This window comes from Penicillium crustosum (assembly GCF_028827405.1).
Source record: "Penicillium crustosum strain IBT 35664 chromosome Unknown utg000001l_segment0_segment0, whole genome shotgun sequence".
Taxonomy (NCBI): Eukaryota; Fungi; Ascomycota; class Eurotiomycetes; order Eurotiales; family Aspergillaceae; genus Penicillium; species Penicillium crustosum.
The window spans coordinates 2,909,912-2,937,482 of record NW_026623122.1 but is presented as its reverse complement, the minus strand read 5'-3'; the positions used below and the strand labels follow the sequence as shown (position 1 = coordinate 2,937,482).

General features: G+C 49.8%; 10 protein-coding genes across 10 annotated transcripts; 5 read left to right on the top strand and 5 right to left on the bottom strand.

Moving 5' to 3' along the window:
• Nucleotides 1-1,772: 1,772 nt before the first annotated feature.
• Nucleotides 1,773-3,926, top strand: N7487_001110 (uncharacterized protein; the record flags this gene model as incomplete). Its single annotated transcript, XM_056868858.1, has 1 exon — nt 1,773-3,926. The coding sequence occupies one exon, from the start codon at nt 1,773-1,775 to the stop codon at nt 3,924-3,926; it is 2,154 nt and encodes a 717-aa protein (XP_056733642.1).
• A 586-nt stretch (nt 3,927-4,512) lies between these two features.
• On the top strand, nt 4,513-7,020 carry N7487_001109 (RMD1 family protein; the record flags this gene model as incomplete). Its single annotated transcript, XM_056868857.1, has 4 exons — nt 4,513-4,647; nt 4,711-6,412; nt 6,498-6,683; nt 6,743-7,020. Exons 1-4 carry the CDS (start codon nt 4,594-4,596, stop codon nt 7,018-7,020), a joined length of 2,220 nt encoding a protein of 739 aa, XP_056733641.1. The 5' UTR covers nt 4,513-4,593.
• A 1,127-nt stretch (nt 7,021-8,147) lies between these two features.
• N7487_001108 (uncharacterized protein) lies at nt 8,148-9,703 on the bottom strand (the record flags this gene model as incomplete). The annotated part of the gene is made up of 5 exons (XM_056868856.1): nt 8,148-8,249; nt 8,304-8,363; nt 8,418-9,346; nt 9,429-9,507; nt 9,584-9,703. The coding sequence occupies 5 exons, from the start codon at nt 9,701-9,703 to the stop codon at nt 8,148-8,150; spliced, it is 1,290 nt and encodes a 429-aa protein (XP_056733640.1).
• An 866-nt stretch (nt 9,704-10,569) lies between these two features.
• On the bottom strand, nt 10,570-12,582 carry N7487_001107 (U4/U6-U5 snRNP complex subunit SNU66; the record flags this gene model as incomplete). Its single annotated transcript, XM_056868855.1, has 1 exon — nt 10,570-12,582. One exon carries the CDS (start codon nt 12,580-12,582, stop codon nt 10,570-10,572), a length of 2,013 nt encoding a protein of 670 aa, XP_056733639.1.
• A 752-nt stretch (nt 12,583-13,334) lies between these two features.
• On the bottom strand, nt 13,335-14,036 carry N7487_001106 (aminoacyl-tRNA hydrolase PTH2; the record flags this gene model as incomplete). The annotated part of the gene is made up of 2 exons (XM_056868854.1): nt 13,335-13,639; nt 13,712-14,036. The coding sequence occupies 2 exons, from the start codon at nt 14,034-14,036 to the stop codon at nt 13,335-13,337; spliced, it is 630 nt and encodes a 209-aa protein (XP_056733638.1).
• Nucleotides 14,037-16,480: 2,444 nt separating this feature from the next.
• N7487_001105 (uncharacterized protein) lies at nt 16,481-17,388 on the bottom strand (the record flags this gene model as incomplete). Its single annotated transcript, XM_056868853.1, has 3 exons — nt 16,481-16,547; nt 16,604-17,004; nt 17,080-17,388. The coding sequence occupies 3 exons, from the start codon at nt 17,386-17,388 to the stop codon at nt 16,481-16,483; spliced, it is 777 nt and encodes a 258-aa protein (XP_056733637.1).
• Nucleotides 17,389-19,680: 2,292 nt separating this feature from the next.
• hcsA (homocitrate synthase) lies at nt 19,681-21,320 on the top strand (the record flags this gene model as incomplete). The annotated part of the gene is made up of 5 exons (XM_056868852.1): nt 19,681-19,747; nt 19,801-20,033; nt 20,098-20,178; nt 20,235-20,302; nt 20,357-21,320. The coding sequence occupies 5 exons, from the start codon at nt 19,681-19,683 to the stop codon at nt 21,318-21,320; spliced, it is 1,413 nt and encodes a 470-aa protein (XP_056733636.1).
• A 637-nt stretch (nt 21,321-21,957) lies between these two features.
• N7487_001103 (sphinganine-1-phosphate aldolase DPL1) lies at nt 21,958-23,894 on the top strand (the record flags this gene model as incomplete). The annotated part of the gene is made up of 4 exons (XM_056868851.1): nt 21,958-22,052; nt 22,145-22,622; nt 22,692-22,825; nt 22,883-23,894. The coding sequence occupies 4 exons, from the start codon at nt 21,958-21,960 to the stop codon at nt 23,892-23,894; spliced, it is 1,719 nt and encodes a 572-aa protein (XP_056733635.1).
• Nucleotides 23,895-24,233: 339 nt separating this feature from the next.
• On the bottom strand, nt 24,234-24,641 carry N7487_001102 (mitochondrial 54S ribosomal protein uL30m; the record flags this gene model as incomplete). Its single annotated transcript, XM_056868850.1, has 1 exon — nt 24,234-24,641. The coding sequence occupies one exon, from the start codon at nt 24,639-24,641 to the stop codon at nt 24,234-24,236; it is 408 nt and encodes a 135-aa protein (XP_056733634.1).
• A 529-nt stretch (nt 24,642-25,170) lies between these two features.
• On the top strand, nt 25,171-27,447 carry N7487_001101 (SNARE-binding exocyst subunit SEC6; the record flags this gene model as incomplete). Its single annotated transcript, XM_056868849.1, has 1 exon — nt 25,171-27,447. One exon carries the CDS (start codon nt 25,171-25,173, stop codon nt 27,445-27,447), a length of 2,277 nt encoding a protein of 758 aa, XP_056733633.1.
• Nucleotides 27,448-27,571: the final 124 nt, after the last annotated feature.

Here is a 27,571-nt window from a genome sequence, read left to right as displayed (position 1 = left end):
AATATTGGGACAAAGTACTTCGTACTCCGTACTGCAAAAGGAAAAAAAGTTCAAATAAAATAAAACCACGGGCGGAATACAATAAATATACACCCCGGAGCCCGATGGCTTGGTCTCCATTGCTCCATTAGGATGCATAAATGGACCTTCCATGCAGCTGTGAAACCGAAGATCCAATAAGAGGAACTGCGCCAGGCAATTTATCTACAATACTCCGTACGGAGTATACGGAGATGTCATCGACCTTTTGATTGACAACACAGCAAAGGTCATCCCATGTTCGAAACTAATAACCATGGTAAAGGCTAAAACTGCTCCGTAATCAAAATAGGAGCCCGATAACATGTGGTACGAGGAATTGGCCCCGTTTCTCGCTAGCCTATCGAAAGGAGTAAGAGTCCGTAGCAAGTCCACTAGTCCGATGTAGGGCGAAACATTGAACGGTAACACACCTGAGGGACCTTTCCGGGTTGGATATCCGTGCCTGGGTGCATATGAACGAGGGGCAAAAGGCTGTGGCATTCCTCAGGGTATCTCCAGGGTATCTCCAGGGTATCTCCAGGGTAAAATATTGAGTACCCGGGTGATCTTCATTGGAGAGAGAGAGAATGGAATGTTATTTCCCTGTGTTTTTCATTGGGTCATTTCGTTTCAGATGTTCTTTTTATAAAACCCATGAAACCACGTCGACTAGGACATTCAGACAATTTCCTTTCATCAACAAATACATACAACATACAATATCACTAGTAAAGGAAGCCTTTAATCTATATCGAAGTCAAATAAACCCGACCACACCCGCTTCGGTAAACAAAACTGGACTCGGGAAGCCCCGTTACTGATGGAGTCACTTCTGTTATTTCTCCTCACGGGGTATTTGTATTGTATTTGTATCCGAGTCTAGATTCACTGCGGTTATCGGCTGCGCTTAGATTACGTATGTTGTAGGTCTCCGTATATATTATTATATTATTATATTACTACTGCGTATAAGGTATATATATATGTGTGTGTACCTTGGGGGTGTGCGTTACAATGAGTTTGGAAGTGAAAAAGGTAAGAAATAAAACAAGGGAAAAAGAAAAAATGATTTGGGAACAAGTGACTTACAAATAGTAGAACAAAGGGCCCTGAGACAAGAATGACTTTCGGTACGGGGACGGTACCAATGTACTAATGTATCGAAGCCAACAGGAGAGAAAGTCTATGTGTACGGAGTACGGAGTATAGGATTACAGAACCATTTACGGAGTAGGATTATCCATATTATAATACATAGTCACTTCTATTGAATCTCTCTTAAATATCATACATTATAAGAACATTAGAAGTACATATATATGTACTATATGTACTAGGAGGTACTTATAAGGAGTCAATACATTGAAATTACTATAATTAATTAATTAAAAAAAAGAAACAGAAAAAAAAAAAAAAGAAAGGAAAAAAACCTATCGGGAAATCCCCTGTAATTTTACAAGGAATCACCGTCAGCTCTCCCCACTCTCCGACGCTTCGCCTTGCTCTCTCTGCCTTTCTGCCTTTCTCCTCATCTTTCGTCTCTCACACTTCTTACCCATTTGCATCTTACATTCTACATTGCTTTCTCTATAATTCCATATCCCTAACGATCTTATGGCGTATGGTTTTACCTCACTCCCTCGTGCAGTTGGCCGCCTGACCTGCAGCTCTCACGCTGCCATCCGACCCTGCTCACAACCTCGAATCCCTCTCTCTTCCTCCCGACCTTGACCTCTCCTCAACTCCTCATAATGTCGACCGATCTGAATATTCCCCAGACCGGGCTGTCTCTCCACCTCGGAGATCAGTCCGGTGATCTTTCCGTAAAGCCGAATCAGATCATGAGGTTGAATTTAGTTCAAAGCACCCTCGATGATCTGATTCAGAGCCTACGGAAGGATCAACCGGCGCGACTCCGGCTGGGAAAACACCCTTCACTTCACTACGGGGGCAAATCTCAAACGTTCCATGCGTATCCCGAAACACATCGATCTGAGATCTACCATAGCTCATCCGATAAAGAGACACTGTATTTCACAGGGGTTTTAAGCCATAGTCTGGAAGTTGAAAAGGCTAAAAATGCTACCGCGGCCACCGATCAGGCGCTGGCAGATTTGGAAGAAAAACTAAATGCTCATGAGAGGGGGAAGGAGTCGAAGAAGACTCACATAATCTCACACCCAGATGAGCTAAAGGCCCTGCGAGGCAGCAAGTCAGGCTACAAAGGTCCCACCACCAAAGTCGAACTTGAGAAAGATCGTTTCCTCAAGACTGCTGCCAATCGTTCTCTCACTGCAAGTCCTATCTTGGGTGCCCCCAAGTCTCCCTCTCTCGCAATGACTCCAACATCTGCTCCCATGATGGAGAACAAAGATCGTGTGAGGCTGGAAGCCCTCAAGGTTCCCTTCATTCACCTTCTCGCCGTCCGTGCCGTGTCGGCCAAGTTTCTTGCCCGCCAAACTCGCACCACCGTCGAAGACTGTATCGCCCTCGGCGAGAAATTCGGCGTCGTCAACCGAATCAACCCCGAGAAGTACAATCTCAAGGACAAAGTCTACAAGGATCTTGATTTGTTTGGCTTCAATTACACCGAGGAGGATCGAAAGGAAGCCATTGAGAATTCAATTTCTGCCTTCGATCGCATGCGCATCTCTCGATCCGACAAACTGTGGCAAACACTCCTTCCCAAGGCTGAACGAGGCAAGGGAAAGTGCCTTTCGCGTTTGAATCTTCGTACTGGCCCGCCCCAGAAACCTGCCGCCCCACTCACCAAAGCCAACTCGGAGGACTCGGGCAAGGACAACGACACCGACCGCGCCAAGGCATCCGCGCCTGCTACCAAGACTACATCGACCGCACAAAAGGCTCGTGACAAGGACCCGATCAAGCGACCCGCCAAACCCAAGAATACCAACAGCACCCTTACGGGACGGGTTACGAAGAAGACAGGTGGGAAGGCCCCAGTTAAAGTGGACAGCAAGATCAAGTCCGCCGAATTCGTCCACAGTTCGGACGAAGATGACGATACCGACATGCTTGATATTCCTCCTGCCGCTGCCGCTCCCGCACCTGCGCCCGCACCCACACCCAAGCAGCAGGTGAAGGAACACAAGCGGACTCCATCCAATTCGAAGCCCCCGGCGCCGAAAATCAAGGCACCATCCAAGCCTCGCACCACCGAGACTACTTCAGTCTCACCTGCTCTTGTTCCCAAGGCTAAACCTGAGGCCTCAAAGCCTAAGCTTGAACCATCCAAACCAGTTACCAAGGTTACAGCTTCCAAGCGTCCTCCATCTCGACCCGCTACTTCGCCGCAGAAGCCGTCTCCACTCGGCTCCTCTCCTCCTACCAATGTTTCTGATGCTACCAGTAGCAACCGCAGCCGAGCGGACAGTCAGAACCAATCCTCCGGCTCATCCTCATCTTCGCCTCTCATCTCCCAGCTAGCCAAACCCAGCAAAGTGGGCCGTGCAGCCTCTGCTGTTGCCAAACCTGCCAAAGCTACTCCACAGACTAACGGTATCACGAAGACTACCCCCACTACCGCCAACCCATTGAAACGCAAGGCCGAGTCCGATCAATTGTCCGCGCCCCAGGCAGGACGGCCTACTGGAAACTTGGAAGCCAAGCGGCGCCGAGCGGTCAGCTCCTCTAGCGGTGGCAGCACCGGCAGTGCATCTCCACCAATGAGCTACGAGATCCTGAGACAGCAGCTGCGGGTGAAGTCTCAGAAATTCAAGAACTTTTACGCCAAGTACCGCAACTTGCATGACTCCCTTGCAGCACTCCCCAACCCGCCCCAGGTGGACCTCGAAAAGCTGCAAAAGCAGCACGTTCATCTGCAGCGCATGAAGAAGGAAATCTGGGAGGAAGATCGGCAACTTCGTGATGGCCTTCATTCGTAATTTAATTTCATTATTTTCTTTTATTTCCATCTGCATGGTGATCATGTCGCACTTTCAAAGGGTGCCTACTGAACCAACAGCCCCGGCGTTAATGTCTGTCATATTATTCCTTACCATAGCAATTGATATTCTTATGACCCAATTTTGAAGGTTTCCATGTTTTCTAGACTAGCACTTTACTGTCGGGTAGTCAGGCCACCAATGAACACAAACAAATAGTCGAAAACCACATTGACCTCGGAAACGAATGAAATCTCACAAACCAACGCATTATCAATAAGTCCGATTTATTTTTGAAGTCAATAAGCAATGGAACCAGTTTCCGGTTGATCTTCACTTTTACCCCAGATCGACCAAAACGCCATCTGTAATATGCTAGTCCCAATGAGGCATGGTGGGTCCAGTTTCGCTGGGCGGTGTAACACGTGGTAGTGTCACGGGGTTGGTAACTTAAACATGCACGTGACTGTAACAGTAGACGTCATTTGGCCGCTCAATGGCCTATTCCTAGTTAGGTTTAGCCTCGAGGCCATTCGAACTTGCTGGTTCGGAGCATCATACATAGCAATCGTTACACCGACGGCCAGTCATTTCTTCTAGGCTGTAAAGTGCCAGCAAATAATTACCGAAAAGCAGTCTCAAGCGTCTATTCTAAGCTCGCTTGACAATGACTCCCCCGGCCCGAGGACGGGGGACTAGCCAGCGCAGCCCAACTGTCTTGGTGGGATCCATCATCAAATCAACCGTACGAACCAAGCTCAACTAACACATATCGTCCATACAGGTCACAGACTCTCGAGATCAGCAACAGCCCCAAACACCCCGCCGACGCCGCTCACCCGCAACCCGATTCATCACCGTCGACAACGTCCTCCAATATGCCTCCGACGTCCCTTCAATGCAGCAGCGCGGCCCACCACCAATCTCACGGTCGCGCCGTCTTGCTTCGGCGGCTGGAGGCTTAATCACCAGTGCAGGAAATAGCAGTTCAAGTGCAGTGGCAGGATCCGGTGGCACGATGGGCCGACTCGCCGCGCAACCGCGACTCCCACCCCGAACGACAAAAGTCAGTGAGAAGCTGGTTCTTCTGCCTGATACCGGCGAGCTGGAGGAGGGTGAAACTGAAGAAGATGACGATGACTCTGATGGTGCGGACCTCGTGGACGAGGAGCTTGTCGCGCGTCTAGCCAAGGAGAAAAATGTCGACCCGGAAAGAATCAGACACCAATTGCTCATGTCGAAGCGGCTTGGCGGTGATTTCGACGTCGATAATGATCTTGCCCCTCTATTGGCCGAGGAAGAAGTCATGAAGAAACGTCGTGTTGCGCCTGAGCGCGCGAAGAGCTATGCCGAGCGGTTGCCGAAGGCGCGGCGGACGGAGAAGCTTGCGCGTGTTACGGCGTACTGTACGGCTCAGGCGTATAAGATGGGGTCTCTTGCTGCTTTTGTTAAGGAGCAGCATGGTGGGCGGACGAAGCTTTATGATGATTGTCTCTACACCGCGTATCATCTTCCTCTTTTGCCGGGCCATGAGGGGTATCGTCTGCGGAGTAGCCCTGTGTTGAAATACCCCGGTGGAAAGTCGCTGTTGGACGAGGAGATTGAACGGAATGAACTTCGCGATTATCATGACGAATATATGCTCGAGACAGAGGAGCATTCGGTTGGTGGACACAATCGTCCAGAGGATGAGCATCATTATGAAGGGTCGCCGCGCCACTCTGAGGGCCATGATCCCCGGGAGGAAAATCGGGAGGAATTCTTGAATCTCATCTCTGAGGAAGTTCATGGCCACCTCCCCAATGACCATGAGCATGCTGCCAGCTCCGGCGAAAGTGTCGATGGCTTGCAGCATATCCCGCCACTCCCGCAACCAGGCAGCAATGAAGGAACCCGGCAATCCTCACCTGAACCTGCACTCCGTCGCCGAAGACACAGCACGGATGACAGCCACGCTTTGATTCGAGACCGCTCTCCGCCATTGACTACACTCCCCTCGTCCTCGACGCCGCAAGCCCCGGCCCGGACGTTGTACAATGTTGCTGAGATGTTCGTTTTCAGTTACGGCGTCGTTGTCTTCTGGAACTTCACCGAGCGACAGGAGAAAGACCTGCTGGCAGATCTGGCTTTTGCTACATCATCGGCAACTGGTATCCCTATCCCTCTGGCGACGATGCCTCTTGACGAGGAAGACTTTGAGACTGAGGAGTTCCATTTCGAGTATTCGACTGAGATCTCACGCCCACGAGTCTACAACGATATGATCACTCTTCGCAGTGGCGACCACATGATCAAGCTCGCTATTAGCCATGGTATTTCACAGAGCACCAAACTGTGCTTCTTCGAGGAAGTCATGGCCCGCCAGATGGCAGAGGCTAAAGACGTCCCCAGACGTCTTGCTGTCACAGGTCAACTGGGCATGAAACGCGAAGAGGTCTTCCGGATCTTGGGTCGACTGTTCAAGAGTCGTGTTGAGGTCAACCTTTGTAAGTCCCCAATCCCCTATATCGGTCATCCCGTGGGCTAGCCTACGGAGAAGATACTTCATTCCATACTAACATTTCCCACTAGCATCTAATATGCTCGACGTCCCGAACTTCTTCTGGGAGAGCGAGCCAACCCTTTACCCACTCTACATCGCCGTGCGCGAGTATTTGGAGATCAAACCACGTATCCAGGTTCTCAACGAGAGATGTCGCGTATTCCTCGATCTCGCAGAGATCTTGTCCGACTCAATTGCCGACAACCGCACTTCCCGTACGTTCTTCTGACCTTCCCTTTGCTTCCCTATCTTCTCCCAACTAACCCCATTCTAGACCAAACCTGGATCATCATCGTCCTCATCATTATCTCAATCATCGTTACAATCTCCGAAGTCTTCCTCCGCTTTGCCCTTCTCAATGCAAGCCAGGGTCCCGCCGGTACACCTGCCGGTATCTTAGCCCGTGTCATGGGCCGATCTGTTACCCCTTCTCCATCCCCAGAGTGGTACCCATACTCTGCCGGCAACGCGCCACCGGGCTGCATCTGTCCATCTCTTGGCCCTGCGGGCACTGGTTCGGATATGGGTGTCAGCGGAATGATGGGATACTAATTTCATTTGAGTTTCTAAAAGCTGGATACCATGGCGCAACTGGCGTTATGGCAGGGGGTCACTGGACAAAATTTTCTCTTCGGTTGCATATTACTTCGAAACTGACAGATTCTAATACATGTTGATTGTTCAAATTCCTCTGCCTCCCTCGGCTTCCCTTGATCAGAGTAGATAGTGCTAAGGCCGTGGCCTATATTGAGAGTTGTTCTGTGAGGTCCTTAGAACTTCAGCGCCCCACCACAGTCTCTATATAGATTGTTTTCTCCCTCTCTTCCTTTTGTTTCTCTGTTCTATCTTCTCGCCACGAACCTGGCCTCCTCCCTCTGGGTCTCCTGTCTCGTAGTTTGGATTTACGTCAAGCTTGGGCGTATGACCTATACCTAGGGACTTCTCATGACCTGCTAGGGCTCGCTGGTTTATCTCCTCTGCCTCCTTCGGCTTGCCCTGATCTCTGTAGAAACAACCAAGGTCGTTGGGGAGAGTGAGAGTGAACGTATTAAGTTGACTATATTGGCTTCAAGCCATGTACCTAGTATGCCAACTAATATTTCAGGGAAACCCACTGATTTGGGCCAATGGCCAATGGGGGGTTTATTTAAAGTTAAGGTTATTCCAGGCAATAACCCGGGTAGTGTAGTAGTTAAGGGCAATGACAAACTTGCAAGGTTGCCATCTTAACGAGGCACAGGCCCGAGTTCGATTCCCCTTGGAACCATAGTTCGTGGCCGGATGGTCATCTGGGTCATGTACCGCTGGGAACCCTGCTCTTCTTTTTTGTTTTTCTCGATTGTTACTGGGAAGGATGGGATGGGCCCCGAAATGGTGGGCTGTAAATTATTGCGAGGAGGATTTGGGGAAGCTCGGGGAATCGGCGAAAAAGCAGGATGGACTACCATGAGTTTATAGAATATTTGATACTGGAATAAGACAAGAAAGAAGTAGAAGATGAATCCAAAATCCCCGTTAAGACGGACAGAGCCGAACCATGCTAAATATGAAACAGAGGCATTAGATATCAGTACAAAAGGGCCGGGGTTTCCAAGAGAAACACGGGCCCTGTTTCCCTCCCCAACATTCGTTTTATCGTATATCCTTTAAAATTTTCCTTTTTCTAGGTGATTTTAAATTTAACCGGTAACCTTGAAGATGGACTCGGCGAGTCTCTCGACGTTGGCGGAGGTGATACCAGCGACGGAGATACGGCCGTCCTTGGTGGCGTAGACGGAGTGCTAGAGAAGTTGTTAGGAACCAGACTGGAGAAAGTATGCGAATATAAAACTTACCTCCTTGGCGAGGGCGTCCATCTGCTCGGGCTTGAGGCCAGTGTAGGCGAACATGCCGATCTAAATATCATGTTAGTCATTCAAACCGTAGAAAATCGAATGTTTAGATCTCACCTGGCTGGTGATGTGGGACCAGTCGTGCTTGCTGCCGAGCTTCTCGAGGTTGGTGCGGAGGAGAGAGCGCATCTCGATGATGCGGCTAGCCATGCCCTCGACCTCACCGAGCCACTGCTTGTTAAGAGCAGGGTCGTTCATGATGGTGGAGGCGATGCGGGCACCGTGAATGGGAGGGTTGGAGTAGAAGGGACGGATGAGGATCTTGATCTGCGAATCGACACGCTTCTTCTCCTCGGCGTTCTCGCAAACGAGGGAGAAAGCACCGACACGCTCGCCGTAGAGACCCATGTTCTTGGCGAAACTCTGGCAAAGAGCGATGTTGTGGCCCTCCTTGACGAAGTGGCGGGGAGCAAAGGCATCCTGGTCGGCGTTACCGCTGGCAAAGCCCTGGTAGGCCATGTCGAAGAAGGCGAAGTGGCCCTTCTGCTTCATGACATCGCTGATCTGGCGCCACTGGGCCTGGGTAGGGTCGACACCGGTGGGGTTGTGAGCGCAAGCGTGGAGCAGGATGATGCTGCCCTCGGGAGCGGCCTTGATGTCGGCAATGAGACCCTCGAAGTCGAGGCCAATGGTGTCCTTGTTGTAGTAGCTGTACTGAGCGACCTCGAGACCGGAGTCGGAGAAGACGGCCTTGTGGTTAGCCCAGCTGGGGTTGGGGAGGTAGATCTTCTTCGCGCCGGGGTAGAACTGCTTGAGGAAAGCGCCACCAATGCGCAGAGCACCGGTACCGGAGATGGTCTGGGTGATGACAAGGCGGTTGTCCTTGATGGCGGAGGAGTCGGCGCCGTAAGCGAGCTCGGCGGCAGCGGTGGTGAAGGCGGGAACACCGGTGATACCGGCGTACTCCTTGTCCAAGCGGGATGCGACGACCTTGTCCTCAGCGGCGCGGACGGAGGGCAGAACGTAAGGCTTACCCTGGTCGTCACCTGAAGGAGAGCGAGATGACTCATCAGCGATCCAATATCCAATCGATTGCGCATCACGGCGAGTATTTGGGGTAAGGCTTACGGTAGGCACCAACACCCAGGTTGATCTTCTCCTTGAAGGAGTCGGCCTTGAAAGCTTCGGTGATACCAAGAATGGCGTCCTATTAACCGAGCTAGGTTAGAATTGGCCTTTCAAACCACCATTACGATGATTGCAAGCTCATCGACGAAGCTTACAGGAGGACCCTGGGGGACATTGGCCCAGGCCGAGGCGTGTCTAGCTCCGATCACAACGGTGCGCATGTTGGCCTCGCGGGAGGCAGCCGACCGGCTGGCGACTCTGAGAGTGGAGAGCATAATGGCAGAGTTGAAGAAAAATTGAAAGGACAAGACCTAGATCTCCTATATTTGGGATTGGAAGGGGAAAGGGAAAAATCGGAGGAGGAAAGAAAGAATATAAAGGATCGGAGATGCAGTCCCGATGTTTTTGCCCTGACTCATGTGATAGTGGTACCGGGTACCTGGGAGTTGGTATGTTCCTCCGCCTCGGCTGAGGTACCAGGTACAACCAACTCCGGCGACATGTACGGATGGGATTGGCTGTATCCTCCGGATAAATTGCAGGGATCAATTACTGTTTACTCTGATTTTACGGGGTTTAAGTTTACCTTAGTTACTGGAGATGGAAATGGTGAATAGTGATTGAGATTTTGGTTATAGAATCTGAATTCACGATGGAATGTCAAAGTGAGACACCAAAATATCCCCATTTAATTACAATCCGTCGTATATAGTATATAAATCTATATTTGTTTTAACTTATAACATATGATGTACCTATACTCCGTATGTATGTACTTTGTATACTCCGGTACATCAGCCCATCTCCAAATGTTGTCTCTCGGGAAGTTCAAGCTCCGGTGAACTGATTGAGGTCAACCTCCACACCGTTTCCCCTCACAACAGTTGGAGTAAGGGAATTTCTCCCATTTCCCCGTGTCTGACACGATTTCTTACATCCCCACTCGGTTAAATATGTCAATCCCCTAAATATGTACATATTTATTACATATTGAAATTGTTAAGGTCTTCTCCACAAGATATAGAAATGTTGCCTCGAGGCTTATGATTACGGAGCTTTGGAACCTTGGGAAGGACTTCTGCCATAGACTTTGGATATCGTAAAATTGGTATTTGGCTAACTAATAAAAACAGAAAAGGTATCAGCCCAGGCGAACACCAGCTTGGCGATTCTTGCGCGCAGCAGTGCCCACAGCAGTGTTCATGCCGGTATTCTGACTGCTGTCCAGTGTGCTCATAGACTCGCGCTTCTTTTCTTCATCGATCTTCTTCAAACGCTTCTCAGTCTTCATCTTTCCACTGCCCTTGCCGTGGAACTGGTGACTGAGTTGCTTGAAGGCTTCCTTTTGGTTCATGTTGCGACCGAACTCGTCAACGTACCGCAGCTGGACGTCGGGCTTGTATTCGCGGTTGAACACCTCGGCCATATGGCGCGCCTCCTGCTGGTCACGCTGCTTGTTCTCCCAGCGTGCGTGCTCCTCGCGCTCACGGGCTGACATGCGTTCAAGCTTGCCGGAGGCACGGTCCCGCTCACGCTGTTGCCGGGCGCGTCGCTCGGTTTCGGACTCGCGGTTCGCCTTTTCGGCCAAGAAGCGCTGGCGATCGCGCATGAGTGCGTTTTGGCTGGTGCTGTCGTTGTCTTTGACTAGGCCGCGCGATTTCAGCATTGATAGAGTGGCAGCTAGACCTTGGTCCAAAGTTGATTCCTCTTCTAGACCTGTGCCGGTGAGTTGTTGTGGCTGGGACGCAGGTGCTTCATCGCGCTTGATGCGCGCGGCAAGCTCCTCTTCGTCTTCAATATCGCCATAGCGGTCCATATCAATCTCCACTCCTTCTCCCTCGGGCTCTGCGCTGGGACTTTCAGGCTCCTTGGCCGCTGCTGTGGCGTGTTTTTCTTCCTGCTCGAGGAGTGTGGGCTTGTGTAGATTTGACACAAACTCTGATGTTTCGTCGATAACAAGGCCAGGCTCCTCGCCTTCATTGTCCGAATTTTCAATGTCCATTGGGGTCTGAGTCTCCTCCTCTCGAAGCTGCTTGGCAAGCTCCTCGGGGCTGATCTTCTTGCGCTTCTTGAAGGCTGCTCGTCGTTGCAACGCAAGAGAGGCTTGGAGGTCATCATCATCCACGAAAGAAACATCTTCATTGATGGGCTTGCGGGGAGCAGGGACTGGGACTCCACCCTTTGAATCAATTTCCATGGCTGATGATCCTTGTGCATTGCTCGAATCTGCAACTGGGGCAATCTCGTCGTCGTCCATGAAAGCCCTCTGTTTTGTAGCTTTAGCCTTCTTCTTCTTAGGCTTCTTAATTTTGACCTCGCTGATGTCCATGTAATCGGAGGACGGCACTTCGGGCTCAAAGTCGAGGTTGATAATGTTCTTCCGCAACTGGTTTGAAACTTCCTGTCGCTTTGCTTCGCGTTCCTCGGTCGAGCCTTGGGCGTCGAGTGTAAATCTCTTCCGTTTTTTGCCTTCGATCTCCTCATCGTATTGTGAAAGGATACCCTGATTCTCCGCTGTAGGATCATAGACAGGCTTTTTCTTCTTGAGCTCCAGCTTCTCTTCGGTTCTCTCCTTCTCGACCAAATCGAGGTTTTGGAGCTCATCGTCCTCGTCCTCGTCATCGACAGCAGCGTCCTTCAGCGTCAGGATGTGATCTTCGCCGCCATCAAAAGCACCTGCAGCGTGTCCGACCTTGATACCAGCCAGATCTGCTGCAGTGTACTCGGTTTCCGCAAGGCGCTCCCGCTCTGCGAGCTCCTCCGCCAGTCTCTGAGCGCGCTCCTTCTCGATCTTCTTTTGGCGTTTTTTGGATTGCGACAGCCAGGCCTTGGTATCAAGTTCGTCACCATTCCCCTCGCCTAGTGTAGATCCTTGGAGTTGCAGATTCCTTTGGGCGATATCACGCGCGCGCTTGATGGCGGCATTTTTTTCGTCTCGTTTCCGTTTCGCTTCGGCGGTGTCCTGGATTTTCTTCCAGTTGTCGTAACTTTCCGCCTGTCGTGACTCGAGAGTGCTGGCTGGGTCTTCTTCCTCGCCGGACTCGCTGTCGTCATCTTCTCTGAATTCTGGGCCGGCGCCGGGAACAGGGAGTGGCTTGAGGCCAAGAGCCACTCGGATCTTGTTATTCTGCTCGATGGATAGAGCGTCCGCCATTTTGACGGTGTATGGAGGAGGAGGGGAAGGGATGGAAAGGTAATGGCCTTCAGCGCAACGCCGTCTGGTTTCCTGATAACCGCAATCTGATCACGTGATATAAACGCCAGGCATTATTCCTATTTAGGCCTAGTGTCATAAAATCTTAGCGGCCCCACTTGTGACATAAATAAGAGCCTTCCCTCTTTTTCCTTCCTCTTTTTCTTCTTTACCAAAACCGGATCTGTGTCCAGATTTCCTGTCCACGGACTCCAGTCTGACTGGTTTCTGTGTGATGGTTGAGAGCTGGGCATTTCGACGAGCTTGGAGCCATCATTTTTGTGGATGGCCTTTACGGTTTCCGGTCGACAGATCTCAGAATAATTGTTCGCGCCTTGTGATGCGGGTCTTGAGCTCCCACTGGTGAGCTCGGCTTGACAGCTTGGTGTCGGACGGCGTCATATTTCATATCTCTTTGCCGATTGGCCGTTGGCCGCTGAGGTTAGGGAATAACCATGACTTGCCAACATCTCTTACATAGACCTCGTATGTTGTAAAAAAAAGAAATCCTTAGATTGAAGAAAGTCCTCGCCTTGCGGGACTAGGTTGTCTAGGAAACATGCTACGTATTTTGTCTATGCGCGCATATGACGAATGCGCCCTGCGTGTCGCGTACTGAGCGAGATCGATTCAGCAACGCTGGAGAGCTGTTCGTCGAGGTCATGATCATCATTGCCTATCTAATTCAAAAAAGCACATCTATAATGTGTAATTTACAACAGCTTCAAGTGTCCTGTCACGCCGTCAACCACGCTCTTGGGGCCCAGGACTCCCAGCACGGTCTTGCTGCCACTTGCGATTTGAGTGCGCCCAGCATCCTGGATAACGCGCGTGCAAAGCCCAAGGCTAATAGCCTGAGCCTGCATGACCAGCAGTTCATCCTCGGACCTGACCTGCAATGCGATCTTGGCCTGGCCACCGCGCTCCCATCTCTTGAGGATGGGCGAGTTGGGCGCATATTCGAGGAAGTATTTGTAGCAGGCGAGGGTAGCGTGACCGCATTGGGCGGCGATTTTGCCTAGAAGAAAGAGATTGTAAGCGCTTGCAACACAAATGCGAAGAATAATTGAAACGCTGGTAGAGCACATACCTTTGGTCATGCCCAGGTCCATGCGAACGACCAGCACCAGCTTCACCTCCTCGCTGTTGTCCTTGAAGCTCGACAGTTCTTCGCCGTTGCCCTCATCTTCCTCGTCGGTCTCTTCTTCTTCGGAATCTGATTCGTCTTCCTCGTCAGAGGAGTGGCTGTGGACCTTCACATCGTAGCTGTTCGGCCATCCTTCCTTTTCTTTGAAGAGGCTGATCGAGGAGCCTTGGCCGATGAAATATCCGGTCACACCCGCAATGATGGCTGTTGCGATCACGTAGGCGGCCGTCGTGGGAGGTATGCGGTCTAGAGGTACTGGGGCGGCCATTTTGAGTTGGTTGGTTGGTGGTTGGAGGATCTCAGCCTCGCGAAATAAAATTTTGAGGGAAGCTCGACCGCCCGGGATATCTTCACCTTTTGTTCCACTACGCTCACCTTGGGCTCAACTTTTTTTATTTTTAGCTTGATAGATTTTATGTGAAACGTATTTTTTGAGACTCACTATCTCTTTGGATATTATATATTTGAATGTTGCCAGTCGTGACTCGGTTGAGCTAGTTCTAGCTTTGTCTTCTTATACCTATCAACAATCTTCTCCGCAAAACCTTTCGCTGATCACCCAAAGGATCAAGCCGGGGCATAGTGAACAACTTAAATCATTCGTATACCATAGGCATTCATAAAGTCAACAACACACGGGTTAATTCCAACCCTACTACAAATCACCGACATGGGCCACCTCTGAGAACGACATTACCGTGGACTTAACAGCCTTGTCCTCAGTTGAGAACTTGCCTGTAATTCAAGTAGAATGGTCATTCCATCTCTGTCTGCAATTCATTTGTTCCCCAGCCCCCCCCCATCTTGGGGATTGGGGTAATCCTCTAAATTGGGGTTTTGTACATCGAAGCCTCAATTCTCGTTCTTTTGCTCAGCGTTCCAAGTCTCATTACCACCCAAATGCCGGAACACAATTCGTGAGTTCAAGTCCTTGCATCGTTCATCTTCACTAGCCTTTTTGTATGTCTGCAAGCCCGCAATCCCCAGTACATTAGTCGATCCCTCGCGACGGGCCATGCAGGTGAGTCTCAGGCTAAAGAGACTAGGCTCATAAGTTCAATGGAAGATGAGGAGAAAGTAGGAATGAACAACCAATGACAAGTGACTTTCGAGGGGGGGAAGGAGAGATATATATGAAGAACGATCAAGATGTAACATAAAGGAACACACAATGCTATAGACATCTCAAAGTTCATGCACAGCCAACAGCATCTACATTTTACTCGTTCCTTCTTAGTACAATATCGGGGTTCGCTTGACTTCTTACTTATCCCTAAACGGGATGAAATATGAATCATCCCAAATATAAGATCCTACCTTCGGAATGAGCATTGCCCTGTTTAATAACAAGCAATTAACACTCAAATTGTTTACAAAGAACTCTACATGCAAGTGCACACTCTTTATTGAGTTAATTTTTGCAGCTTGAGTCTGAAGGTGTTGAGATGATATTAGCTCATGATGTTGGGTGGGGAGAACCTAAAGAACCCTAGTTAAGACTCCCGCTGAGCGCGGTCTCCAAGAGGATTATGGGAATGCTTTGAGGTCATGGCATGTTTCCGTTGGGTTTGAATGCAATATGCATGCGCATCTGGAGATCTATCTGTTTTAACTAAACTCTCTATCCTCTTGTATTGGAGGCTATATACTCAGCACGATTGGCGATATTCTGTTGTAATATTCGCATTTCTTCGTCCTGGTCTGCTCTCAGCATTTCCATCATCTTTGGCGGCGAAATACCGCAGTATAAAGCTTCTTGCGGTCAAGCCGATTTCGTCGGTGAAAGAATGCACGAAAGAAAACTGCTATGGGTTGCTGAGAAGAAAATGTAGGTCAAGGAAGTAAAGGATTTCGGGAAATCCCTAATCGATTATGCTGTGTGGGGACAAATCCGGGGTAGACCCACGGAGCTGACGACAGTTAAAAAACACATTAAAATGCTAATTCATCCCTCGTTGCATCTTCTATTTCAATTCCTGGTACATGTAATAGTTCAATGCTTTCATTGTAAGTGAACACACAGACAGCATAGCGGAGATATATATACTGACTTCACCAACTGACTGAACACGAGGCAAGGCAAATATGGTACAGCCCTATGTTAATATGGCCACTAGAATATCTTCATGGTCACCAAGGATCCAGATTGGCAGGTCAATATCGATGACTTTGGAATCAGAAAAAGCCCCGAGAGAGACATGACAGTTCTGCGAACCATCAGTGGAACACCGTACATTATTGCACCCGAAATTATGGTGTAAATAGAGCAATCGATGTTGATCATGAGTTCAGGTACACCTTTGGAGAGAACCTCCTGCAGAACGACCAGCTCCTCAGTCTGAGGTGCGGCAAAGTTCGAAATCCCATCTCCAGGGTGGCTTTCGGCGACTACAACCTATTTAGGTACAACACAAAAGTGGGACCTATTGTTTAAGAAATAATAATGCTATGGGCATGGAGGTAAAGAAAGGTTGACATCAAAGAGCTACTAATGCATTCGGCGAATCTGTTACAAAATCCCACTAAATAGCTAGGATACGTTGATTAAAAAGGTAGCTGGGAAAAAGCCTAAGATCGAAGAGGCTCCATCCCCGACAGATCTCTGCCCAACAAAGAACACAAACCAACCCAAGTAGTATATTGGACGCGTCACAATACACTACCACTGATTATATACAACCGATAACACCAAAATAGACCAAAGGAGGCTATTTAGTTTGCGCTACCAGCGGGGGCAGCAGCACGAGGGGCGTTTCCAGTAGGACCCACGCGACGGCTCCTAATTCCGATGTTAGAATGACATCAAACGATAAGCACAAATCAATTCCAACTTACATCATGGTACGGCTGAAGAAACTGATACCAATCATGAACAGCCAGCTGGGGACAGCACCGAGAGCCCAGATAACGTAGCCCATGGGGATGTTGAGCTGGTACTTAGCGACCCAGCCGTCAACGGGGTGGAGAGCGCCCTCGTAGACGGGGACCTTCTCGTAGGTCTTCTTGGAGTGGATTTCGTAGATGGTCTCGGGAGTAACGGTGGTAGCGTTCAGGTAGATGGTGCGGAGGGGAGTCGGGGCACGCTCCTCGCCAACAGCTGGCTCCTTGGGGACTTGGTAGTACTGAACGGAGGGAGCGCTGGCGGACCAGGCGGCACACAGGACCTGGTTGGCCTCGCAGTCCAAGTATCCGAGTTGGGGTGAGGTGGGGTCTGCGGAGAACAACAGAACAGATTCCTGGAAATTACAAAGACGATATTAGGATTTTGGGACTTGGCGTAAAGACGCGTCGGGGGCAAAACATCATCTCACCTTGAATGCCTTATCGGCAGTTCCGCAGCGACCGAAGCAGGTCTTGTTACCACCAGTGGTGTAGATCAACCAGTCCTCGGCCTTAGGTCCCGGGGAAAGGATGGACTGCCAGTTGTCCAGGGATACGTGGGTGACACTCTTCTCGGTAACCTTCTCGGCCAGCTTCTCGATCGGGGCAGCAACGGGAGCTGCTGTGGGCACGTAGGACTTGACCTGGTTGAACCATCCCTGCACACGGTCGGCGAGGGGAACCTGCTCCTGGGCCATGGCCAGGGCAGGGAGGAGGGTAACGAGCGAGGTGAAACGCATCTTGATGGCTGAGGCGCGGAACAAGTTAGTGAGACAGGTTTCGGATATGACGGATCACGTTTTAATACGAGATGAAATTCTATCAAAAAAACACTTACCAACGACTGAAAGGCGGATAAGAATTGACACAGTCAGAGACAAGAGGAAGAATGGTGTTCAGAGGGAGATAGTTGGAACGACAGCTGGCCTGAGCGCTGGCCAACCACAACCCTTGAATTTACTCCCGCACCTCCTTTCTCTGCACCAATGGCGCCATCCCTATGCAATTAGTTCAGGGAATGTTCTAGACTGATTCCAGATCTCTTCTCACTACTCCATACTTTTCTTATATAGCAATTGATAAGGTCTTTTTCAGTACTAATCATTTCGGTCCATGTGGATTCTGACCTGCATAAAGCTCCCGACCCCACAACGTGCCGGACTTCAACAAGTGGTACCATGTATACTAAAAGATTGAATTTTGCCACCGGGGTCTCTTGGATGCTAAACAGTACCCATTATCAGAATACAATGATGCTTACTGTTACGTCTCTTTCAACCTACTTGTAGTTCAATAGTACGGAGTACAAATGGAAGATCTAGAATGCACGCGTTGGATCAGTTCTTGCGAATGGGACCCTTCCTAAGAATGATATTGATATTGTGAAAGCATCGGATTTGCCCAGTGGAAGAAGACTAAAGGCGCCCCAGATAGAATGCAATCATGCGATATAGCGTCGTACAGATTGTATCTAGTAAACTACAAAATCGATATTAATCTACCGCGGCAGCGCTAATCTTGCATCCGTAGGCTATCAAGATTCTTATCGAGCCGGGGGAACCATTTAGGGTTAGCGTTAAAATAGTTATGGTCAAATTACATATCTAGGTAGAGCTACAACGTCATTACAAGGACCGGGTGGTGATATCGGAGGGTTGAAGAAAAGTAAACACTATTTCGTTTGGCGATCTTTGATTGACCTATACACAAATTGAAGGAAATTCAATGCCGGTTTGAGATACAAGTTCCCTGGCTTATTGGGCGTCTTAGGATAGACATAACCGGCGGCTAAAGGATGAAAGTGTATGTAGACCTTACAAAATTCCAAATTCAAGACATCCAGGCTTGCATGAATTGAATTTAATATGAAACAGAATACATTTGCATACAACGGCCTTGAGGGGTTGGTATCCAAGTTTGTGTTACCTGCTGCTGTGTGGTTATAGTACCGATGTAAATAGTGCATGGCCACCTGCCCACTGATAGAGAGTCTTATATATACATACAGGTATGGAGCAAGTTTACTTAGATCTGTTCCAGCCCTGGAGGGCTCCAGGGCCCCAAACAATGCTTAGTGAGCATGTCCTCGTAGATAACTAGACCCCGAGATCGGGAAGTGGCAAGCTTAATAATAGAAAAAGCCTGGCCCCGGGCCAATGACATTGGGATAGTCTGTTATATATACAGTTATTTAAACATCCATGCGAACTTTGAGCGATCCATGTAATATATACCGGGATTCTGCAGCATGTTCACTTATATGTGAGCCTACATTATAACTTGACCTCGGGAGATCTATGGCAGATCGTTTCCCAGCCCTATCTTGAGCCAACTAGAAGACCGGAAATGATGATGACATCACCATCCCATCCAGATAGGAGTTTGTGTGGATAAGAAGAATCAACTCCAAGGAAGGTTTGGATTTTCATTTTGAAGATATAGATAACATAGCTGTTATTTGTAGAACAATCTTGAAACTCTCTATAATATATATCTGTAGGAAATATCATTATTACATAGTTGAAGTTGAGGTGGACTAATGAGTCAGACTCCACAGGTAAGGTCCGATGTCGGTTCTCAGGTATTTGGAGTACATGAATTGTACACATGCAAGTTATTTTCAAACAAAAATTTCGGGGAAGAGAGAAATTGGAAGTGATGGACATTTTGAGTCATAGTGCAAATAATGTATACATGTACAAAAATACATTGTAATATAGAATATGGCAGGATATTTGATCCTATCATACTCCTCTAAAATGTACATCCCCCACCTCTCCACAATCAAAATTTTTCTTTTTTGCCGCCCAGCGAGGGGCGCGGCGCCCATTACTCAGATTCACCGCCCACTACTTCGGCGCTATGAATTTATGACTCTTTCCTCTCTTTTTTTCAAGGTTTCTTTATTCCATCTTTAAGTACCGCTCGATTTTCTTTTTCAATCTCTACTTTGAATTATTCTCAACCTGACTTCCGGGTTTCATATTTTCCCAATCTCGACTCTACATACTCAACCCCCCACCATCTGCACCATGTGTACCGGTGCCGACCCCGAGCCTAATGGGCAAGCTAATGGTGCTACTGGCACTGTTGCTTCCAGTATGTCAATTGAAAAGCTAATATACCACAATTTCTTACTAACAACTCTTTAGACGGCGATCACGCTGGTTTCGTTGGCATTGAAACTCGCCAGAACCCCCACCCCTCCGCATCCCGCAACCCCTACGGCCACGACGCTGGCGTCACCGATTTCCTTAGCAACGTTTCACGCTTCAAGATTATTGAGTCTACCTTGCGTGAGGGTGAGCAGTTTGCCAACGCTTTCTTCGATACCGCCAAGAAGATCGAGATTGCCAAGGCTCTCGATGACTTCGGTGTGGACTACGTGAGTGCCGGACAAACGAAGAGTTCATATTTAGAAACAAAGGCTAACTATGGTCACGCTATAGATCGAACTCACCAGCCCTTGCGCTTCTGAGCAGTCCCGCGCGGATTGCGAGGCCATTTGCAAGCTTGGCCTGAAGGCTAAGGTACGTTAGGGTTTTGCTTGGGTCTCGTTACTATTGATATCTAATAACCATTACAGATTCTCACTCACATTCGCTGCCACATGGATGATGCCCGTATTGCCGTGGAGACCGGTGTTGATGGAGTGTGAGTTTCGTATCTTCGTCCTTATTTTGTTGACTCAGAACTGACTTTCTATAGTGATGTTGTTATCGGTACTTCCTCTTACCTCCGTGAGCACTCCCACGGCAAGGATATGACCTACATCAAGAACGCCGCCATTGAGGTTATCGAGTTCGTCAAGTCTAAGGGCATTGAGATCCGTTTCTCCAGTGAGGACTCTTTCCGTTCCGACCTGGTTGATCTTCTGTCAATCTACTCCGCTGTGGACAAGGTTGGCGTGAACCGTGTCGGTATTGCCGACACCGTTGGCTGTGCCTCCCCCCGCCAGGTCTACGAGCTCGTCCGTGTCCTGCGCGGTGTTGTTGGCTGTGATATCGAGACTCACTTCCACAACGACACTGGCTGTGCCATTGCCAATGCCTTCTGTGCCCTTGAGGCCGGTGCCACTCACATTGATACCTCCGTTCTCGGTATCGGTGAGCGTAACGGTATCACCCCTCTCGGTGGTCTGATGGCCCGCATGATGGTCGCCGACCGCGACTACGTCAAGAGCAAGTACAAGCTCGAGAAGCTCAAGGAGATCGAGGACCTCGTCGCCGAGGCCGTTGAGGTCAACATTCCTTTCAACAACTACATCACCGGATTCTGCGCCTTCACCCACAAGGCTGGTATCCACGCCAAGGCCATCCTCAACAACCCCAGCACCTACGAGATTATCAACCCCGCCGACTTCGGCATGACCCGCTACGTTCACTTCGCCTCTCGTTTGACCGGCTGGAATGCCATCAAGTCGCGTGCCCAGCAGCTCAAGCTTGAGATGACTGACGCTCAATACAAGGAGTGCACTGCCAAGATCAAGGCCATGGCTGACATTCGTCCCATTGCCGTCGATGATGCCGACAGCATTATCCGTGCCTACCACCGCAACCTGAAGTCTGGCGAGAACAAGCCCCTTCTTGACCTGACCGCCGAGGAGCAGGCCGCATTCGTCGCCAAGGAGAAGGAGCTCCTTGAGGCTCAGGCTGCCGGTCTTGTGGTATAGGCGATTTCATTTTACCAATACATATATTGTATCATGCTATCTTACGGTGGCTTGTGCAAAGACGTGGCAGATACCTGATGATTTGATGCTTTTTCATTTGTTTTGACATCTTTTTCCATACCATACAAGGGTTTGAAAAGTCTTATTTTTTTTTCTTTTTCTTTTGGGAGGGCCAAAAACACATTTGTGTTAGGAGAAGAGAGTTCTCCTTTATTTGTACATATAGCGCAGAAGAGGTAGTAACTTATTCTTAACTTCAGAGTGTTGTGCATATATATAGGAGCAGTAGTAGCAGTAGTAGCAGTAGTACGGAGTAGCAGTTGCCTACATAACTATGTACACCTTGGTCTGGACCAATTACGTCAGTGGAGAAAGACGAAAACCCAAGTAAGAAGAATCAATCTAGAAACTTGTGAAGACATTATCATTGTACCGAACAAATACTATTTCAAGTCTATCAACACTCAATTTCTATAAGATACAGATGTTCCATCACTATATGCGAAACGTTGAGTGCCTGCTTCATGTGGGAGCCGAGGCCCGCTAGACTCAACCAGTCAAAACGTACCACTTGAGTGAAACATCCCCATCGCCACTCCCACCCATCATTATTGCATGACTATTCCTTGGGGGAACAATGAGCTCTTCAATGCTGCCAGTTGCCCTGCAGAACAAGCTGATCGGCTACGGCCGGGTGTCCAGCGCGCATCTATCTGCCGCGAACCTTGACATGTAAGTTGAGTAATCCCCCGTTCCCCGCGGAATCAAGGCCAGAATAAATGACCAAAGGCAATCACCACTGACACATTTTGCTCGCAATTTAGTCTTCGCAACATCGTATTTATCCTATTCATCCTTCGGTATACGCGCAAGACCTTCTACTCCATCCGCGGCTATGGTATCCTCGGTAGCATCCGCAACATCTACATCTCACTCCGCCTGTTCTGCTACAGCATCTTCTTGCGCGTTCCTGGTGTCCGTGGCCAAGTCGATAAGCAAGTGAGCACTGCTATCACGAAACTCGAATCCAAGCTGGTCAACTCTGGGCCAGATGTTACACGGTATCTTACGCTGCCCAAGGAGGGTTGGTCGCCGGAGCAGGTCCGCGCTGAACTGGATAAGTTGGCTGGACTTGAACATACCCGCTGGGAAGATGGTCGTGTTAGCGGCGCCGTTTATCACGGAGGTGCGGAGCTGTTGAAATTACAGGCTGAGGCCTTTGGACAGTTTGGCGTCGCAAACCCGATTCACCCGGATGTTTTCCCTGGTGTTCGGAAGATGGAGGCTGAGGTTGTTGCTATGGTATGCATGAGGATCTCTACATCTGGAGTACGGTCTTTGAAGGAGGCTTTCGGCTGATGTCTTCTCTAGGTTCTTGCTCTCTTCAATGCCCCCTCGGATGGTGCCGGTGTAACTACCAGCGGTGGTACCGAGTCTATTCTTATGGCTTGCTTGGCTGCCCGGCAAAAGGCTTTCTTGGAGCGCGGTGTCACTGAGCCCGAGATGTAAGTTTATTTATGGCTACCATTGTACCGAGCAGCAAGACTGATCAATCATCGCAGGATTATTCCCGACACGGCACACGCGGCATTTATCAAGGCTTGCAATTACTTCAAGATCAAGCTGCACCGCGTGCCTTGCCCGGAGCCCGAGTTCAAGGTCGACGTGCATGCTGTTCGCCGTTTAATCAACCCCAATACCGTCCTTCTTGTTGGGTCAGCGCCCAACTTCCCCCACGGCATTGTTGATGATATCCCCGCTCTATCACACCTGGCCACCAAGTACAAGATCCCTCTCCACGTTGACTGTTGCTTGGGATCTTTCGTTGTTGCCCACCTGAAGAAGGCTGGCTTCCCCTCCCCTTACGAGGAAGAGGGTGGCTTTGACTTCCGCCAGCCCGGTGTGACCAGTATCAGTGTCGATACCCACAAGTACGGGTTCGCCCCTAAGGGCAACTCGGTCTTGATCTACCGCAACAAATCATACCGAAACAACCAGTACTTCATCTATCCCGACTGGTCCGGCGGTGTTTACGCCTCTCCCTCCGTGGCAGGCTCCCGCCCTGGCGCTCTGATCGCCGGTTGCTGGGCCAGTTTGATGAGCGTCGGCGAAACCGGATACATCAACAGCTGCACTGATATCATCAACGCGGCGCGGAAGTTCGATACGGCTGTTCGGACCGATGCGACTATCTCACTGCACATGGAGGTCATTGGTAACCCGATCGTCAGTGTGGTCGCTTTCCGCAGCAAGAACGGTGCCATTGACATCTATGATATCGCCGATGACCTGTCCGCTAAAGGCTGGCACCTCAACGCCCTGCAATCTCCACCGGCTATCCACTGTGCCTTCACTATTCCCACTGCCAAGGCTGTCGACCAGCTCATTGCTGATCTGACTGAAGTCATCGGCAAAGAGCTTGAGAAGGCTGAGCAGCGCAAGCGCGAGGGCAAATCGTATATCCTCCAGCGCGGTGATACCTCTGCTCTGTATGGTGTGGCTGGCAGCATTCCCGATAAGAGTATCGTTAGCCGCCTGGCAGAAGGCTTCTTGGATACTTTGTACAAAGCATAATTCTTGGAATGAATACCTCCATTTCCTTGTTTGTATCTTCTTTGCTCAACCTGTCCGGACTGCTTCCACAGCATAGTCCTGGTGTCTCCTAGCTGTTTTTGCCTAAACTGCTGGTGCAGTGGCATTATCATTACACAGAGCCTTTTAAATTGCACATATTTGTTTCAAGTGTTGGATTCCACTAGACGGTAATAATGCATATAATACAATAGTTTGCCGGAAAGGCATTCGCCCGATAGATGTGGACGTAGAGTACATGACCAAAAGAAAAGAAAAAAGCAACCCGCTCCATGCAAGCAAAGCCAAAACAGAAAAAAGAGGACGCGATCGATCAATCAATCAATCATCCGTCCGAGTGAAAGGCATTTCAAAAGACTCAGATTCCATCTGAGTGTCCAAGACCGGCGAAGAAACCCCATTTTGAAAAGTATCCCATTCCACGCGAAGCTCAATGACAACAATCACTGACCACCGAGTTCCCCCCCGCTGCTCAGTGCAGCTCTTTTCGGTATAATATCCGGGATCAGGCTTGCGCTCAAGATGCACCTCCTGCTTCGTGAGGCGGTACTGGCACTCCTCGACCTGGACAAGTTCCTTGACTTTCATGATTTGACCCGCGACGGAGGGCGAGACGCTGTGGAAGACTGTTGCCATACGCTTCTTCAAGCCAAGAGCCTTGAGGACATCTGTTGAGCGGCGCGGGAGTCCAATTGCAGAGCGGACGAGGGTGATGCGGAAGTAGGACATGTTGGATTGTGGAGATCAAGAGGATCTGATATTCGGATGTTTGTTCTTTTGCTGGCTTGTCCGGAGTTGTGGAATCGGGCTCGGGAAGGACGGAACGGAAGGTGGTGAATGTAGAAGGATACCGGAGTATCGTTGGATGAGAATTTGCAGCCGATATCTGCAGCGCAATTGATCTTGTGATCTGGCGGAGAAACGTCGCGGACTTGGGACATGATCGCGATCCCGCAAATTCAATTAGAAGGCGGTAGATCACGTGCATGTTCTGCCGGGAATCCGATGACAGCAGCGACGACAACCTATCAACCTGTAATAGCTAATATAGTATTTCACATTTTGAAAGCGGAGACTATGGGCTGCGCTCTTTCCGGCGTGACAGTACCTGGATTTATATCATAGCTCGCCGCTGCGTACTACCTTCCCGCCAGCAACGCCCTATGCCCGCACTGTTGACACCTCACCCCTCGACCTAGCTTCGAGCGATTGAGCCAGAACAACGACACCACGAGATACCCGATACCGTACCACGATCATGGCGCAACCCAGTAATATTGATACTACGGTCGCGCTGCCGCGACTCGAAGACCTCCTTCGGCACCCGGAAGATCTAGATAAGATCAGCGGTCTCAAAGCGGAATACCTGCGGAAGAAGGCGGCAGTTGATTCACGATTGCGTGAAGGTCTGCGAGACCAGCTGGAGGCCGTGCAACGCAGCATTGGTGCTCTGACTGAGGGCCAGCGACAAGTCTCGAAAACAAAAGACGAGCTTCAGGGCATTGACAAGCTGTGCGCCGAATCGCAACATAGCGTGGAGGACTTTGCGCAGATTGACCAGCTTGCGCGGATCCAACGACATTTCGATGCTACGCTTATGATGAAACGGGGACTGGAGAATTTCGGCGCAGATATCCAGGAAGTGGAGGACTTGCTTAAAGAGGATGATGACGATATGGAGAATCAGCTTAATATTTTGCGGGCTCATATGCAGATCTCACGGTTAAGGGATTTCCGTGACGAGGCTATGGATCAGATCCGCAAGGCGGAGGACCCCAGCTCTGAAGAGACTCTGATAGAATACTTTGAGGGGCTGGATTCTGTTATTGAGTGGTTCGATGACCACCTTGGCACCGCTTGCATGAACCTCATTCCATTGGTGCAGGCGGACAACAAGAGCATGGTCGTGCGACTTGCTGTTGTTGTCTTGAACGAAGAGAAAAATGATGATACAGTCCGAGCGTTACAAGAGGCCCAGAAAGACCACAAGGACCTCGCAAGTCGTTTCAAGTCTATGAACATTGGCCCCAAGACTGTGCGGGGCTACAAGGACAAATTCATCCAAGCTATTGAGCTTTACGCCCAGGGCCAATTTGAGGAGACCCTCGAAAACTTCCTTGCAGATCCAGAAAATCTGGAAAAGAAATTCCGGTGGTACTTCAATGATCTATTCACGGTCAAGCAAGGCATGCAGAGCCTTGTCCCGAAGAAATGGAAGATATTCAAAACCTACACCGATATCTATCATCAGATGATGCATGATTTCCTGCTCAGCATGATCGATGACACCGAACTCCCAGCCGATAATCTGCTCAGCATCATCCACTGGAGCGACAAATACTACAAGAAAATGAAGAAGCTTGGCTGGACATCAACAGACCTGCAACCCAACATTCTCGACGACCGCGAACCAGAACTAGTCCGGAAGTGGCAGGACGTCATCATCACCGCCGTCGAAGAATGGATGGACCGTATTTTCAACGCAGACAAAAAGTCTCTCGTGGAACGTGCCGCAGACGCCCTGGACAACAACGCAGAAGGCCACTTCCGAACCAAGACATTGGCCGACATGTGGCGCATGCTCCACGAACAAGTCATGGCATCAGGAGCATCAGACCGCGCAGACCTGGTAGAGGGCATTATCGACGCCATGTTCCGTGCCTTGAAGGCCCGACAGACTTCATGGCAGAACCTCTTGGACGAAGAATGCTCGAAACATCAAGTTGAAGGCGCGGACCAAGAAGGCGTGCAGCTGTTGCAAGACTGGCTGATCGGCATAGCCAACGACCAGATCTCCTGCATCGACGACAACGAGGAGGACGGCCAGTTCGGCTACCTGACGCGGTTCAAGTCCGACTTCGAGCCTATGGTCACACCCAAGTACATGGGCACCACTGCGACGATCGAGCTAGATGCGCTGCGCGATGGCTACGTGGATCTGAGCACGCACTGCCTGGCGCAGTTCGTGAGCCTTGTCTTCTGGGTCGATCTGGACACTGTCCTACCAGACTTCTTCACATCCCGCTGGTACGGTGAATTCGCCATGAAGCGTATTACCTCCACCTTTGAAGACTACATGGCAGACTACGCCTCTGTGCTGCACCCATCCCTGGCAGAGATCTTGGTCGAGGAACTCTCGGACGAGCTTCTAGTGCGGTACCTGTCTGCGGTACGCAACAAGGGCGTTAAATTCCGCCGCCACGTCGACCCTTTCACAGACAAATTCAAGGACGACGTCCTTACTGTCTTCGCTTTCTTTGAGAACTACCCTGACTCTTTCGAGGGTACTATCAAGCAGAAATGGCGACTGGTTGATTGGCTCGTTCGCCTCCTCTCTACGGAAAAGGGCCCCGCGCTTGTGGAAGTTTACGAAGCATTCAAGCTTGAGTACTGGGATCTGCAGCTTTCGTGGGTTGAGGCTGTGCTGCGCACCCGTGATGATTTCGAGCGCAGCATGCTCACCGCCGTCAAGGCTAAGGCTGCGGAGTTGTCTGTTGAACGGGGACAGGAGACAATCATGAGTCGGTTGAGATGATCTGTTGGTACTTGATTCTTTCAAGAACACTCGTTTTCCCGATTCATCTCAGCTCCGTATGCAATTAATCGCGCTCAGCCTCATTTATCTCACCGTCACGGGACTCGAGTTGATGTACTAGCCT